Raw genomic sequence first — 12,746 nt, 5'->3', positions numbered from 1 at the left:
ATTACAGTGCAGTGTGATACTCTGTGAGAAGGGACTGATTACAGTGCAGTGTGATACTCTGTGAAGGGATTGATTACAGTGCAGTGTGATACTCTGTGTGAAGGGATTGATTACAGTGCAGTGTGATACTCTGTGTGAAGGGACTGATTACAGTGCAGTGTGATACTCTGTGAAGGGACTGATTACAGTGCAGTGTGATACTCTGTGTGAAGGGACTGATTACAGTGCAGTGTGATACTCTGTGTGAAGGGACTGATTACAGTGCAGTGTGATACTCTGTGTGAAGGGACTGATTACAGTGCAGTGTGATACTCTGTGTGAAGGGATTGATTACAGTGCAGTGTGATACTCTGTGTGAAGGGGCTGATTACAGTGCAGTGTGATACTCTGTGTGAAGGGATTGATTACAGTGCAGTGTGATACTCTGTGTGAAGGGATTGATTACAGTGCAGTGTGATACTCTGTGTGAAGGGATTGATTACAGTGCAGTGTGATACTCTGTGTGAAGGGATTGATTACAGTGCAGTGTGATACTCTGTGTGAAGGGATTGATTACAGTGCAGTGTGATACTCTGTGTGAAGGGATTGATTACAGTGCAGTGTGATACTCTGTGAGAAGGGACTGATTACAGTGCAGTGTGATACTCTGTGTGAAGGGATTGATTACAGTGCAGTGTGATACTCTGTGTGAAGGGGCTGATTACAGTGCAGTGTGATACTCTGTGTGAAGGGATTGATTACAGTGCAGTGTGATACTCTGTGTGAAGGGATTGATTACAGTGCAGTGTGATACTCTGTGTGAAGGGTCTGATTACAGTGCAGTGTGATACTCTGTGTGAAGGGATTGATTACAGTGCAGTGTGATACTCTGTGTGAAGGGATTGATTACAGTGCAGTGTGATACTCTGTGAAGGGATTGATTACAGTGCAGTGTGATACTCTGTGTGAAGGGATTGATTACAGTGCAGTGTGATACTCTGTGTGAAGGGACTGATTACAGTGCAGTGTGATACTCTGTGTGAAGGGACTGATTACAGTGCAGTGTGATACTCTGTGTGAAGGGACTGATTACAGTGCAGTGTGATACTCTGTGTGAAGGGACTGATTACAGTGCGGTGTGATACTCTGTGAGAAGGGACTGATTACAGTGCAGTGTGATACTCTGTGTGAAGGGATTGATTACAGTGCAGTGTGATACTCTGTGTGAAGGGACTGATTACAGTGCAGTGTGATACTCTGTGAAGGGATTGATTACAGTGCAGTGTGATACTCTGTGTGAAGGGATTGATTACAGTGCAGTGTGATACTCTGTGTGAAGGGATTGATTACAGTGCAGTGTGATACTCTGTGTGAAGGGATTGATTACAGTGCAGTGTGATACTCTGTGAGAAGGGACTGATTACAGTGCAGTGTGATACTCTGTGTGAAGGGATTGATTACAGTGCAGTGTGATACTCTGTGTGAAGGGCTGATTACAGTGCAGTGTGATACTCTGTGTGAAGGGATTGATTACAGTGCAGTGTGATACTCTGTGAAGGGACTGATTACAGTGCAGTGTGATACTCTGTGTGAAGGGATTGATTACAGTGCAGTGTGATACTCTGTGAAGGGACTGATTACAGTGCAGTGTGATACTCTGTGTGAAGGGACTGATTACAGTGCAGTGTGATACTCTGTGTGAAGGGATTGATTACAGTGCAGTGTGATACTCTGTGTGAAGGGGCTGATTACAGTGCAGTGTGATACTCTGTGTGAAGGGATTGATTACAGTGCAGTGTGATACTCTGTGTGAAGGGATTGATTACAGTGCAGTGTGATACTCTGTGTGAAGGGATTGATTACAGTGCAGTGTGATACTCTGTGTGAAGGGATTGATTACAGTGCAGTGTGATACTCTGTGTGAAGGGATTGATTACAGTGCAGTGTGATACTCTGTGTGAGGGGCTGATTACAGTGCAGTGTGATACTCTGTGTGAAGGGATTGATTACAGTGCAGTGTGATACTCTGTGTGAAGGGATTGATTACAGTGCAGTGTGATACTCTGTGTGAAGGGATTGATTACAGTGCAGTGTGATACTCTGTGTGAAGGGATTGATTACAGTGCAGTGTGATACTCTGTGAAGGGATTGATTACAGTGCAGTGTGATACTCTGTGAGAAGGGACTGATTACAGTGCAGTGTGATACTCTGTGTGAAGGGATTGATTGCAGTGCAGTGTGATACTCTGTGTGAAGGGGCTGATTACAGTGCAGTGTGATACTCTGTGTGAAGGGATTGATTACAGTGCAGTGTGATACTCTGTGTGAAGGGATTGATTACAGTGCAGTGTGATACTCTGTGTGAATGGTCTGATTACAGTGCAGTGTGATACTCTGTGTGAAGGGATTGATTACAGTGCAGTGTGATACTCTGTGTGAAGGGATTGATTACAGTGCAGTGTGATACTCTGTGAAGGGATTGATTACAGTGCAGTGTGATACTCTGTGTGAAGGGATTGATTACAGTGCAGTGTGATACTCTGTGTGAAGGGATTGATTACAGTGCAGTGTGATACTCTGTGTGATGGGATTGATTACAGTGCAGTGTGATACTCTGTGTGAAGGGATTGATTACAGTGCAGTGTGATACTCTGTGAAGGGATTGATTACAGTGCAGTGTGATACTCTGTGAAGGGATTGATTACAGTGCAGTGTGATACTCTGTGTGAAGGGATTGATTACAGTGCAGTGTGATACTCTGTGTGAAGGGACTGATTACAGTGCAGTGTGATACTCTGTGAAGGGATTGATTACAGTGCAGTGTGATACTCTGTGTGAAGGGATTGATTACAGTGCAGTGTGATACTCTGTGTGAATGGTCTGATTACAGTGCAGTGTGATACTCTGTGTGAAGGGATTGATTACAGTGCAGTGTGATACTCTGTGTGAAGGGATTGATTACAGTGCAGTGTGATACTCTGTGAAGGGATTGATTACAGTGCAGTGTGATACTCTGTGTGAAGGGATTGATTACAGTGCAGTGTGATACTCTGTGTGAAGGGATTGATTACAGTGCAGTGTGATACTCTGTGTGATGGGATTGATTACAGTGCAGTGTGATACTCTGTGTGAAGGGATTGATTACAGTGCAGTGTGATACTCTGTGAAGGGATTGATTACAGTGCAGTGTGATACTCTGTGAAGGGATTGATTACAGTGCAGTGTGATACTCTGTGTGAAGGGATTGATTACAGTGCAGTGTGATACTCTGTGTGAAGGGACTGATTACAGTGCAGTGTGATACTCTGTGAAGGGATTGATTACAGTGCAGTGTGATACTCTGTGTGAAGGGATTGATTACAGTGCAGTGTGATACTCTGTGTGAAGGGACTGATTACAGTGCAGTGTGATACTCTGTGTGATGGGATTGATTACAGTGCAGTGTGATACTCTGTGTGAAGGGATTGATTACAGTGCAGTGTGATACTCTGTGTGAAGGGATTGATTACAGTGCAGTGTGATACTCTGTGTGAAGGGATTGATTACAGTGCAGTGTGATACTCTGTGTGAAGGGACTGATTACAGTGCAGTGTGATACTCTGTGCGAAGGGATTGATTACAGTGCAGTGTGATACTCTGTGTGAAGGGATTGATTACAGTGCAGTGTGATACTCTGTGAAGGGACTGATTACAGTGCAGTGTGATACTCTGTGTGAAGGGATTGATTACAGTGCAGTGTGATACTCTGTGAAGGGACTGATTACAGTGCAGTGTGATACTCTGTGTGAAGGGATTGATTACAGTGCAGTGTGATACTCTGTGAAGGGACTGATTACAGTGCAGTGTGATACTCTGTGTGAAGGGATTGATTACAGTGCAGTGTGATACTCTGTGAAGGGACTGATTACAGTGCAGTGTGATACTCTGTGTGAAGGGATTGATTACAGTGCAGTGTGATACTCTGTGTGAAGGGACTGATTACAGTGCAGTGTGATACTCTGTGTGAAGGGATTGATTACAGTGCAGTGTGATACTCTGTGTGAAGGGATTGATTACAGTGCAGTGTGATACTCTGTGCGAAGGGATTGATTACAGTGCAGTGTGATACTCTGTGTGAAGGGACTGATTACAGTGCAGTGTGATACTCTGTGTGAAGGGACTGATTACAGTGCAGTGTGATACTCTGTGTGAAGGGACTGATTACAGTGCAGTGTGATACTCTGTGTGAAGGGATTGATTACAGTGCAGTGTGATACTCTGTGAGAAGGGACTGATTACAGTGCAGTGTGATACTCTGTGAAGGGACTGATTACAGTGCAGTGTGATACTCTGTGTGAAGGGACTGATTACAGTGCAGTGTGATACTCTGTGTGAAGGGATTGATTACAGTGCAGTGTGATACTCTGTGAGAAGGGACTGATTACAGTGCAGTGTGATACTCTGTGTGAAGGGACTGATTACAGTGCGGTGTGATACTCTGTGTGAAGGGATTGATTACAGTGCAGTGTGATACTCTGTGAGAAGGGACTGATTACAGTGCAGTGTGATACTCTGTGAAGGGATTGATTACAGTGCAGTGTGATACTCTGTGTGAAGGGATTGATTACAGTGCAGTGTGATACTCTGTGAGAAGGGACTGATTACAGTGCAGTGTGATACTCTGTGAAGGGACTGATTACAGTGCAGTGTGATACTCTGTGTGAAGGGACTGATTACAGTGCAGTGTGATACTCTGTGTGAAGGGACTGATTACAGTGCAGTGTGATACTCTGTGTGAAGGGACTGATTACAGTGCAGTGTGATACTCTGTGTGAAGGGATTGATTACAGTGCAGTGTGATACTCTGTGTGAAGGGGCTGATTACAGTGCAGTGTGATACTCTGTGTGAAGGGATTGATTACAGTGCAGTGTGATACTCTGTGTGAAGGGATTGATTACAGTGCAGTGTGATACTCTGTGTGAAGGGATTGATTACAGTGCAGTGTGATACTCTGTGTGAAGGGATTGATTACAGTGCAGTGTGATACTCTGTGTGAAGGGATTGATTACAGTGCAGTGTGATACTCTGTGTGAAGGGATTGATTACAGTGCAGTGTGATACTCTGTGAGAAGGGACTGATTACAGTGCAGTGTGATACTCTGTGTGAAGGGATTGATTACAGTGCAGTGTGATACTCTGTGTGAAGGGGCTGATTACAGTGCAGTGTGATACTCTGTGTGAAGGGATTGATTACAGTGCAGTGTGATACTCTGTGTGAAGGGATTGATTACAGTGCAGTGTGATACTCTGTGTGAAGGGTCTGATTACAGTGCAGTGTGATACTCTGTGTGAAGGGATTGATTACAGTGCAGTGTGATACTCTGTGTGAAGGGATTGATTACAGTGCAGTGTGATACTCTGTGAAGGGATTGATTACAGTGCAGTGTGATACTCTGTGTGAAGGGATTGATTACAGTGCAGTGTGATACTCTGTGTGAAGGGACTGATTACAGTGCAGTGTGATACTCTGTGTGAAGGGACTGATTACAGTGCAGTGTGATACTCTGTGTGAAGGGACTGATTACAGTGCAGTGTGATACTCTGTGTGAAGGGACTGATTACAGTGCAGTGTGATACTCTGTGTGAAGGGATTGATTACAGTGCAGTGTGATACTCTGTGTGAAGGGATTGATTACAGTGCAGTGTGATACTCTGTGTGAAGGGATTGATTACAGTGCAGTGTGATACTCTGTGTGAAGGGATTGATTACAGTGCAGTGTGATACTCTGTGTGAAGGGATTGATTACAGTGCAGTGTGATACTCTGTGAGAAGGGACTGATTACAGTGCAGTGTGATACTCTGTGTGAAGGGATTGATTACAGTGCAGTGTGATACTCTGTGTGAAGGGGCTGATTACAGTGCAGTGTGATACTCTGTGTGAAGGGATTGATTACAGTGCAGTGTGATACTCTGTGAAGGGACTGATTACAGTGCAGTGTGATACTCTGTGTGAAGGGATTGATTACAGTGCAGTGTGATACTCTGTGAAGGGACTGATTACAGTGCAGTGTGATACTCTGTGTGAAGGGACTGATTACAGTGCAGTGTGATACTCTGTGTGAAGGGATTGATTACAGTGCAGTGTGATACTCTGTGTGAAGGGGCTGATTACAGTGCAGTGTGATACTCTGTGTGAAGGGATTGATTACAGTGCAGTGTGATACTCTGTGTGAAGGGATTGATTACAGTGCAGTGTGATACTCTGTGTGAAGGGATTGATTACAGTGCAGTGTGATACTCTGTGTGAAGGGATTGATTACAGTGCAGTGTGATACTCTGTGTGAAGGGATTGATTACAGTGCAGTGTGATACTCTGTGTGAAGGGGCTGATTACAGTGCAGTGTGATACTCTGTGTGAAGGGATTGATTACAGTGCAGTGTGATACTCTGTGTGAAGGGATTGATTACAGTGCAGTGTGATACTCTGTGTGAAGGGATTGATTACAGTGCAGTGTGATACTCTGTGTGAAGGGATTGATTACAGTGCAGTGTGATACTCTGTGAAGGGATTGATTACAGTGCAGTGTGATACTCTGTGTGAAGGGACTGATTACAGTGCAGTGTGATACTCTGTGTGAAGGGATTGATTGCAGTGCAGTGTGATACTCTGTGTGAAGGGGCTGATTACAGTGCAGTGTGATACTCTGTGTGAAGGGATTGATTACAGTGCAGTGTGATACTCTGTGTGAAGGGATTGATTACAGTGCAGTGTGATACTCTGTGTGAATGGTCTGATTACAGTGCAGTGTGATACTCTGTGTGAAGGGATTGATTACAGTGCAGTGTGATACTCTGTGTGAAGGGATTGATTACAGTGCAGTGTGATACTCTGTGAAGGGATTGATTACAGTGCAGTGTGATACTCTGTGTGAAGGGATTGATTACAGTGCAGTGTGATACTCTGTGTGAAGGGATTGATTACAGTGCAGTGTGATACTCTGTGTGATGGGATTGATTACAGTGCAGTGTGATACTCTGTGTGAAGGGATTGATTACAGTGCAGTGTGATACTCTGTGAAGGGATTGATTACAGTGCAGTGTGATACTCTGTGAAGGGATTGATTACAGTGCAGTGTGATACTCTGTGTGAAGGGATTGATTACAGTGCAGTGTGATACTCTGTGTGAAGGGACTGATTACAGTGCAGTGTGATACTCTGTGAAGGGATTGATTACAGTGCAGTGTGATACTCTGTGTGAAGGGATTGATTACAGTGCAGTGTGATACTCTGTGTGAATGGTCTGATTACAGTGCAGTGTGATACTCTGTGTGAAGGGATTGATTACAGTGCAGTGTGATACTCTGTGTGAAGGGATTGATTACAGTGCAGTGTGATACTCTGTGAAGGGATTGATTACAGTGCAGTGTGATACTCTGTGTGAAGGGATTGATTACAGTGCAGTGTGATACTCTGTGTGAAGGGATTGATTACAGTGCAGTGTGATACTCTGTGTGATGGGATTGATTACAGTGCAGTGTGATACTCTGTGTGAAGGGATTGATTACAGTGCAGTGTGATACTCTGTGAAGGGATTGATTACAGTGCAGTGTGATACTCTGTGAAGGGATTGATTACAGTGCAGTGTGATACTCTGTGTGAAGGGACTGATTACAGTGCAGTGTGATACTCTGTGTGAAGGGACTGATTACAGTGCAGTGTGATACTCTGTGAAGGGATTGATTACAGTGCAGTGTGATACTCTGTGTGAAGGGATTGATTACAGTGCAGTGTGATACTCTGTGTGAAGGGACTGATTACAGTGCAGTGTGATACTCTGTGTGATGGGATTGATTACAGTGCAGTGTGATACTCTGTGTGAAGGGATTGATTACAGTGCAGTGTGATACTCTGTGTGAAGGGATTGATTACAGTGCAGTGTGATACTCTGTGTGAAGGGATTGATTACAGTGCAGTGTGATACTCTGTGTGAAGGGACTGATTACAGTGCAGTGTGATACTCTGTGTGAAGGGATTGATTACAGTGCAGTGTGATACTCTGTGTGAAGGGATTGATTACAGTGCAGTGTGATACTCTGTGAAGGGACTGATTACAGTGCAGTGTGATACTCTGTGTGAAGGGATTGATTACAGTGCAGTGTGATACTCTGTGAAGGGACTGATTACAGTGCAGTGTGATACTCTGTGTGAAGGGATTGATTACAGTGCAGTGTGATACTCTGTGAAGGGACTGATTACAGTGCAGTGTGATACTCTGTGTGAAGGGATTGATTACAGTGCAGTGTGATACTCTGTGAAGGGACTGATTACAGTGCAGTGTGATACTCTGTGTGAAGGGATTGATTACAGTGCAGTGTGATACTCTGTGTGAAGGGACTGATTACAGTGCAGTGTGATACTCTGTGTGAAGGGATTGATTACAGTGCAGTGTGATACTCTGTGTGAAGGGATTGATTACAGTGCAGTGTGATACTCTGTGCGAAGGGATTGATTACAGTGCAGTGTGATACTCTGTGTGAAGGGACTGATTACAGTGCAGTGTGATACTCTGTGTGAAGGGACTGATTACAGTGCAGTGTGATACTCTGTGTGAAGGGACTGATTACAGTGCAGTGTGATACTCTGTGTGAAGGGATTGATTACAGTGCAGTGTGATACTCTGTGAAGGGATTGATTACAGTGCAGTGTGATACTCTGTGTGAAGGGATTGATTACAGTGCAGTGTGATACTCTGTGAAGGGATTGATTACAGTGCAGTGTGATACTCTGTGTGAAGGGAGTGATTACAGTGCAGTGTGATACTCTGTGTGAAGGGATTGATTACAGTGCAGTGTGATACTCTGTGTGAAGGGATTGATTACAGTGCAGTGTGATACTCTGTGTGATGGGATTGATTACAGTGCAGTGTGATACTCTGTGTGAAGGGATTGATTACAGTGCAGTGTGATACTCTGTGTGATGGGATTGATTACAGTGCAGTGTGATACTCTGTGTGAAGGGATTGATTACAGTGCAGTGTGATACTCTGTGTGAAGGGATTGATTACAGTGCAGTGTGATACTCTGTGTGATGGGATTGATTACAGTGCAGTGTGATACTCTGTGTGATGGGATTGATTACAGTGCAGTGTGATACTCTGTGTGAAGGGATTGATTACAGTGCAGTGCGATACTCTGTGTGAAGGGACTGATTACAGTGCAGTGTGATACTCTGTGTGAAGGGATTGATTACAGTGCAGCGTGATACTCTGTGAAGGGACTGATTACAGTGCAGTGTGATACTCTGTGTGAAGGGATTGATTACAGTGCAGTGTGATACTCTGTGTGAAGGGATTGATTACAGTGCAGTGTGATACTCTGTGAGAAGGGATTGATTACAGTGTAGTGTGATACTCTGTGTGAAGGGACTGATTACAGTGCAGTGTGATACGCTCGGAACGCCTCACAAGATTCAGCAAGATGTAACGAGTGTGAGATCCACATTTACATTTTTAAGTGAACCATTTGGCCCATTTAAAGATGTTGGCACCCGATTCTCTTAAGACGGCGAATGAACAACCGCGTCTGGGACACCTTGCCATTGCACTGTTTGGTACTGGTCGACACAAACGTGGACCCGGGGTAGCGATCCCTGGGGGCGCCGTCTCCCAAGCCATTGCTTGCTCTCGGAGATCGTGCTCTGAGGAAGATGTTAACCTGGTAAAACTGCTGCCAGTGGGGCACTTGAGCACTGCTAGCCAGGCGCCATGTCCCTGGCACCCGGCCACCCTGACAGTGCCGTATGGCTGCAATGGCACTGCCATCTAGCACTGCCAAGGTCACCGTGTTGTTATCCCTGCCAGGGTGTGGGACCAGGGGTGCCCTCCCTTTAAAACATGCTTGAGTTTGTGCTTGAGGAAGCCCTCAGTGGTAGTTTGTGGGTTCTGGAGGCCATGGTGTGGAGTCTGAGGGCTGTCGGCTGATCGGGGCAGCTCGTCAGTTTAGAAAGTGAGGTAAGGGCAGCCTTGGCAGCGCCTTCCTCACTCTGGCCAGAAAAACAGTGTCCCATCTGATAACGGGTGGTAATCTGCACTGCAGGTGCCGTGGACTACCCCCCCTATTAGCTCCCAAAATGGAACTCTGTTTCCTGGGCTTGAAACTGTGCCCAGTCTCACCATTGGAACCCTCTCCATATAATGACTGCTTCATTACTTCAATCAACCGTCTGATGACAGGTCAGCTTGACGTGAAAATTAACTCCTTTTCTCTTCCGAGATGTTGCATTATCTGCTGAGTACTTTTTGTTCTTGAACCAGATATCCAGCAATTCCAGTATTTTTCTTTTAGTGACCCCCTCATCATTGTTAGTTAGCACCTGATTGTGCTAATATAGGACTAATTGAATAATTAGTCATTACTGTTCTTCTCTTTTTAGACTCTGCAGCCTGACATTAAAGAAACTGACTGTACTTCGAGAACTTGACAAAGATCTGAACTCTGTGGTCATTGCTGTGAAAATCCAGGTAAGCATCTGATCTAATTTAAACAGAGGAGACACAGGCTTTGAATTTAGTATTTCATTGGCAGTAAGTGCAACAAGGGAAAAAAAGAGAAATTTGCTCCAACATGGATGGACTGGGGAATGAACCCTTTTGCTTTGCACAGTTCAGTGTTCTGTTAGCTTTGCTAGTTGATGCGCAGCACTCCTTAGACATGTGTGGAGTATATCCAGTTTCCCACAATGGAACATACCGATCATTTGTTCCTGCGCTGTAATTTTCTTTGTTCTTTGCAACAAGATACTATGTGTGGGATCAATAATGTAGTGATGCAAAAGGAATTGCTGGCAGAACCCACCCTTGACCTGAAAAGGGGTACAGAATTAGCACTACCTTTGGAGAACGCTGGGAAAAGGGCCCAAGAACTCAGAGGGATGATGGACAGAAGCGTTTTCAGCCTGTGGGTGGGGGGGAGGACCCTCATACAGAATTACCAGTGAAGGCTCCCCCGTGCCTCACCCACCACCAACCCAACATTCAACCAGATCAATCTGACGCATCTCAAAAGGCGGCCAGATAATCCTTGAATCCTATAATCCCGGGAAGATACAAGGGTCAGCCGCAAGTCTGCTGTAAGTGTGGCCAAAGGAGAGGACCCAGGCAAGGCTGCCAGAATCAGCAGTACACATGGCACCCAGGCCGGAGCCTAAATCACCTCAGGCCCGGGCCTTAAACGTCTTTCAGATCACGAAACGATGTAACTAAACATCACCCCTTAGGTTGCCCAGTCAAAGATAACACTTCTGGTCAACAGTCATTTGCTAGAAATGGAGGTGGATATGGGAGCTGTCATCTCCAGATCGGCATCTTGCACCTTGGCCTGCGAGATACCAGGTGACCACATATACAGGGGAACATTTGAAGATGATGGGGACCAGTATGGCCCAGTTACCTTTGTAACTTTGTTGTTCGACGACCAGGACCCAACCTCTTAGGCAGTGACTGACTCCAGAGGATCTGTCTGGACTGGGTACACATTTTAAACCATTGACCAGATCTACCAGGCCATTGGCAAATACCCCAAGGTATTCCAAGAAGGCCTTTGTAGAATAAAGGGAGGAAGGGAAAAGATTTTTGTGGACCCTACATCCTACCCAAATATTTCAGAGCACACCCAGTCCTGTATGCTTTAATTACCAAAGCAGAGACTGAACTTGAGTGGTTAGAGAGCTTCTGGATAATACGACCAGTGTAGTTCAAAGAGTGGGCTACACCAGGAGTCCCTGTCCTCAAGCCCGACAAGTCGGTCCACCTTTGCGGGAATTATAGACTAACGGTAAATAAAGCCTCACGTTCATATCTGTGTGCCAAACTGGCAGGGTCAAACCTTCACTAAACTAGATATGAGCCATTCCTACCTCCAGCTAGAAATAGATGAATCATCTAGGAAGTATGTGATGATTAACACTCTTAAGGGTTTAAACGAATATACACATGCTTGCCCTTCGTCAGCATGTGCTATGTTTCAACGTGTGATGGATGACATTCTCCAAGGACTACCTAAGGTGGCAGTATACTTAGCCGGCGTACTAATCACAGGAACCACAGAAAAAGACCTCCTAGCAAACCTGGAGGAGGTTTTGAGATGATTTTCTGATGCAAGTGTCTGTCGCAACTGAAAAAATGCAGGCAGGCAAAGTGATCTATCTCAGGTACAGAGTCGATAGAAAAGACCTACACCACATGGAGGATAAAGTGAAGGCAAGCAAAGAGGCACCAACCACGCAAAATACGTCAGAATTCAAATCTTTACTAGGCCTCATAAACTGCTATGGGAAATTTATCCCAAACTTGATCACTTTATTATCACCCCTGCACACACTGTTAGTGATCGTGGCAAGTATCACAGGATGAAGCCTTCACAAAGGGAATGCAGTAGTTAGCATCATCAAACATCCTGGCTCATTACCACCCCAACAGGCAGGTCTACAAGAGGACCATTGCTTCTCTTCATACATATGAATGACCTACACTGGGGGGGGATACCGGACGTCATTTCAAAATTTGCAGGTAACACTAAACTTGAAACTATTGTGAACTGTGAGGAGGATCGTGGTAGACTGCCAGGCGTCAGAGACACGTTGGTGGAACAGGCAGACATGTGGCAGATAGAATTTAACGCAGAGAAGTGTGAAGTGATACATTTTGGTAGGAAGAATGAGGAGAGACGATATAAAATAGAGTAGAACTCTAAAATGGGTGCAGGAACAGAGAGAATAGCGGCACAATG

General features: G+C 45.0%; 1 protein-coding gene across 1 annotated transcript in view; it reads left to right on the top strand.

Moving 5' to 3' along the window:
- The first annotated feature begins 10,089 nt into the window (after nucleotides 1-10,089).
- The window catches only part of LOC119966907 (phosphofurin acidic cluster sorting protein 1-like), a 268,465-nt gene continuing 265,808 nt past the window's right edge, over nucleotides 10,090-12,746 (top strand). The window contains exons 1-3 of the mRNA XM_038798864.1: nucleotides 10,090-10,192; nucleotides 10,274-10,289; nucleotides 10,393-10,480. Coding sequence (XP_038654792.1) covers nucleotides 10,090-10,192; nucleotides 10,274-10,289; nucleotides 10,393-10,480 — 207 coding nt within the window. The remainder of the gene's footprint in view (nucleotides 10,193-10,273; nucleotides 10,290-10,392; nucleotides 10,481-12,746) is intronic.

The sequence above is a fragment of the Scyliorhinus canicula genome, chromosome 6, assembly GCF_902713615.1.
Source record: "Scyliorhinus canicula chromosome 6, sScyCan1.1, whole genome shotgun sequence".
NCBI classification, from domain to species: Eukaryota; Metazoa; Chordata; class Chondrichthyes; order Carcharhiniformes; family Scyliorhinidae; genus Scyliorhinus; species Scyliorhinus canicula.
Note: the sequence above shows the minus strand (reverse complement) of the source record. Positions and strands in the feature narration are given on the sequence as shown.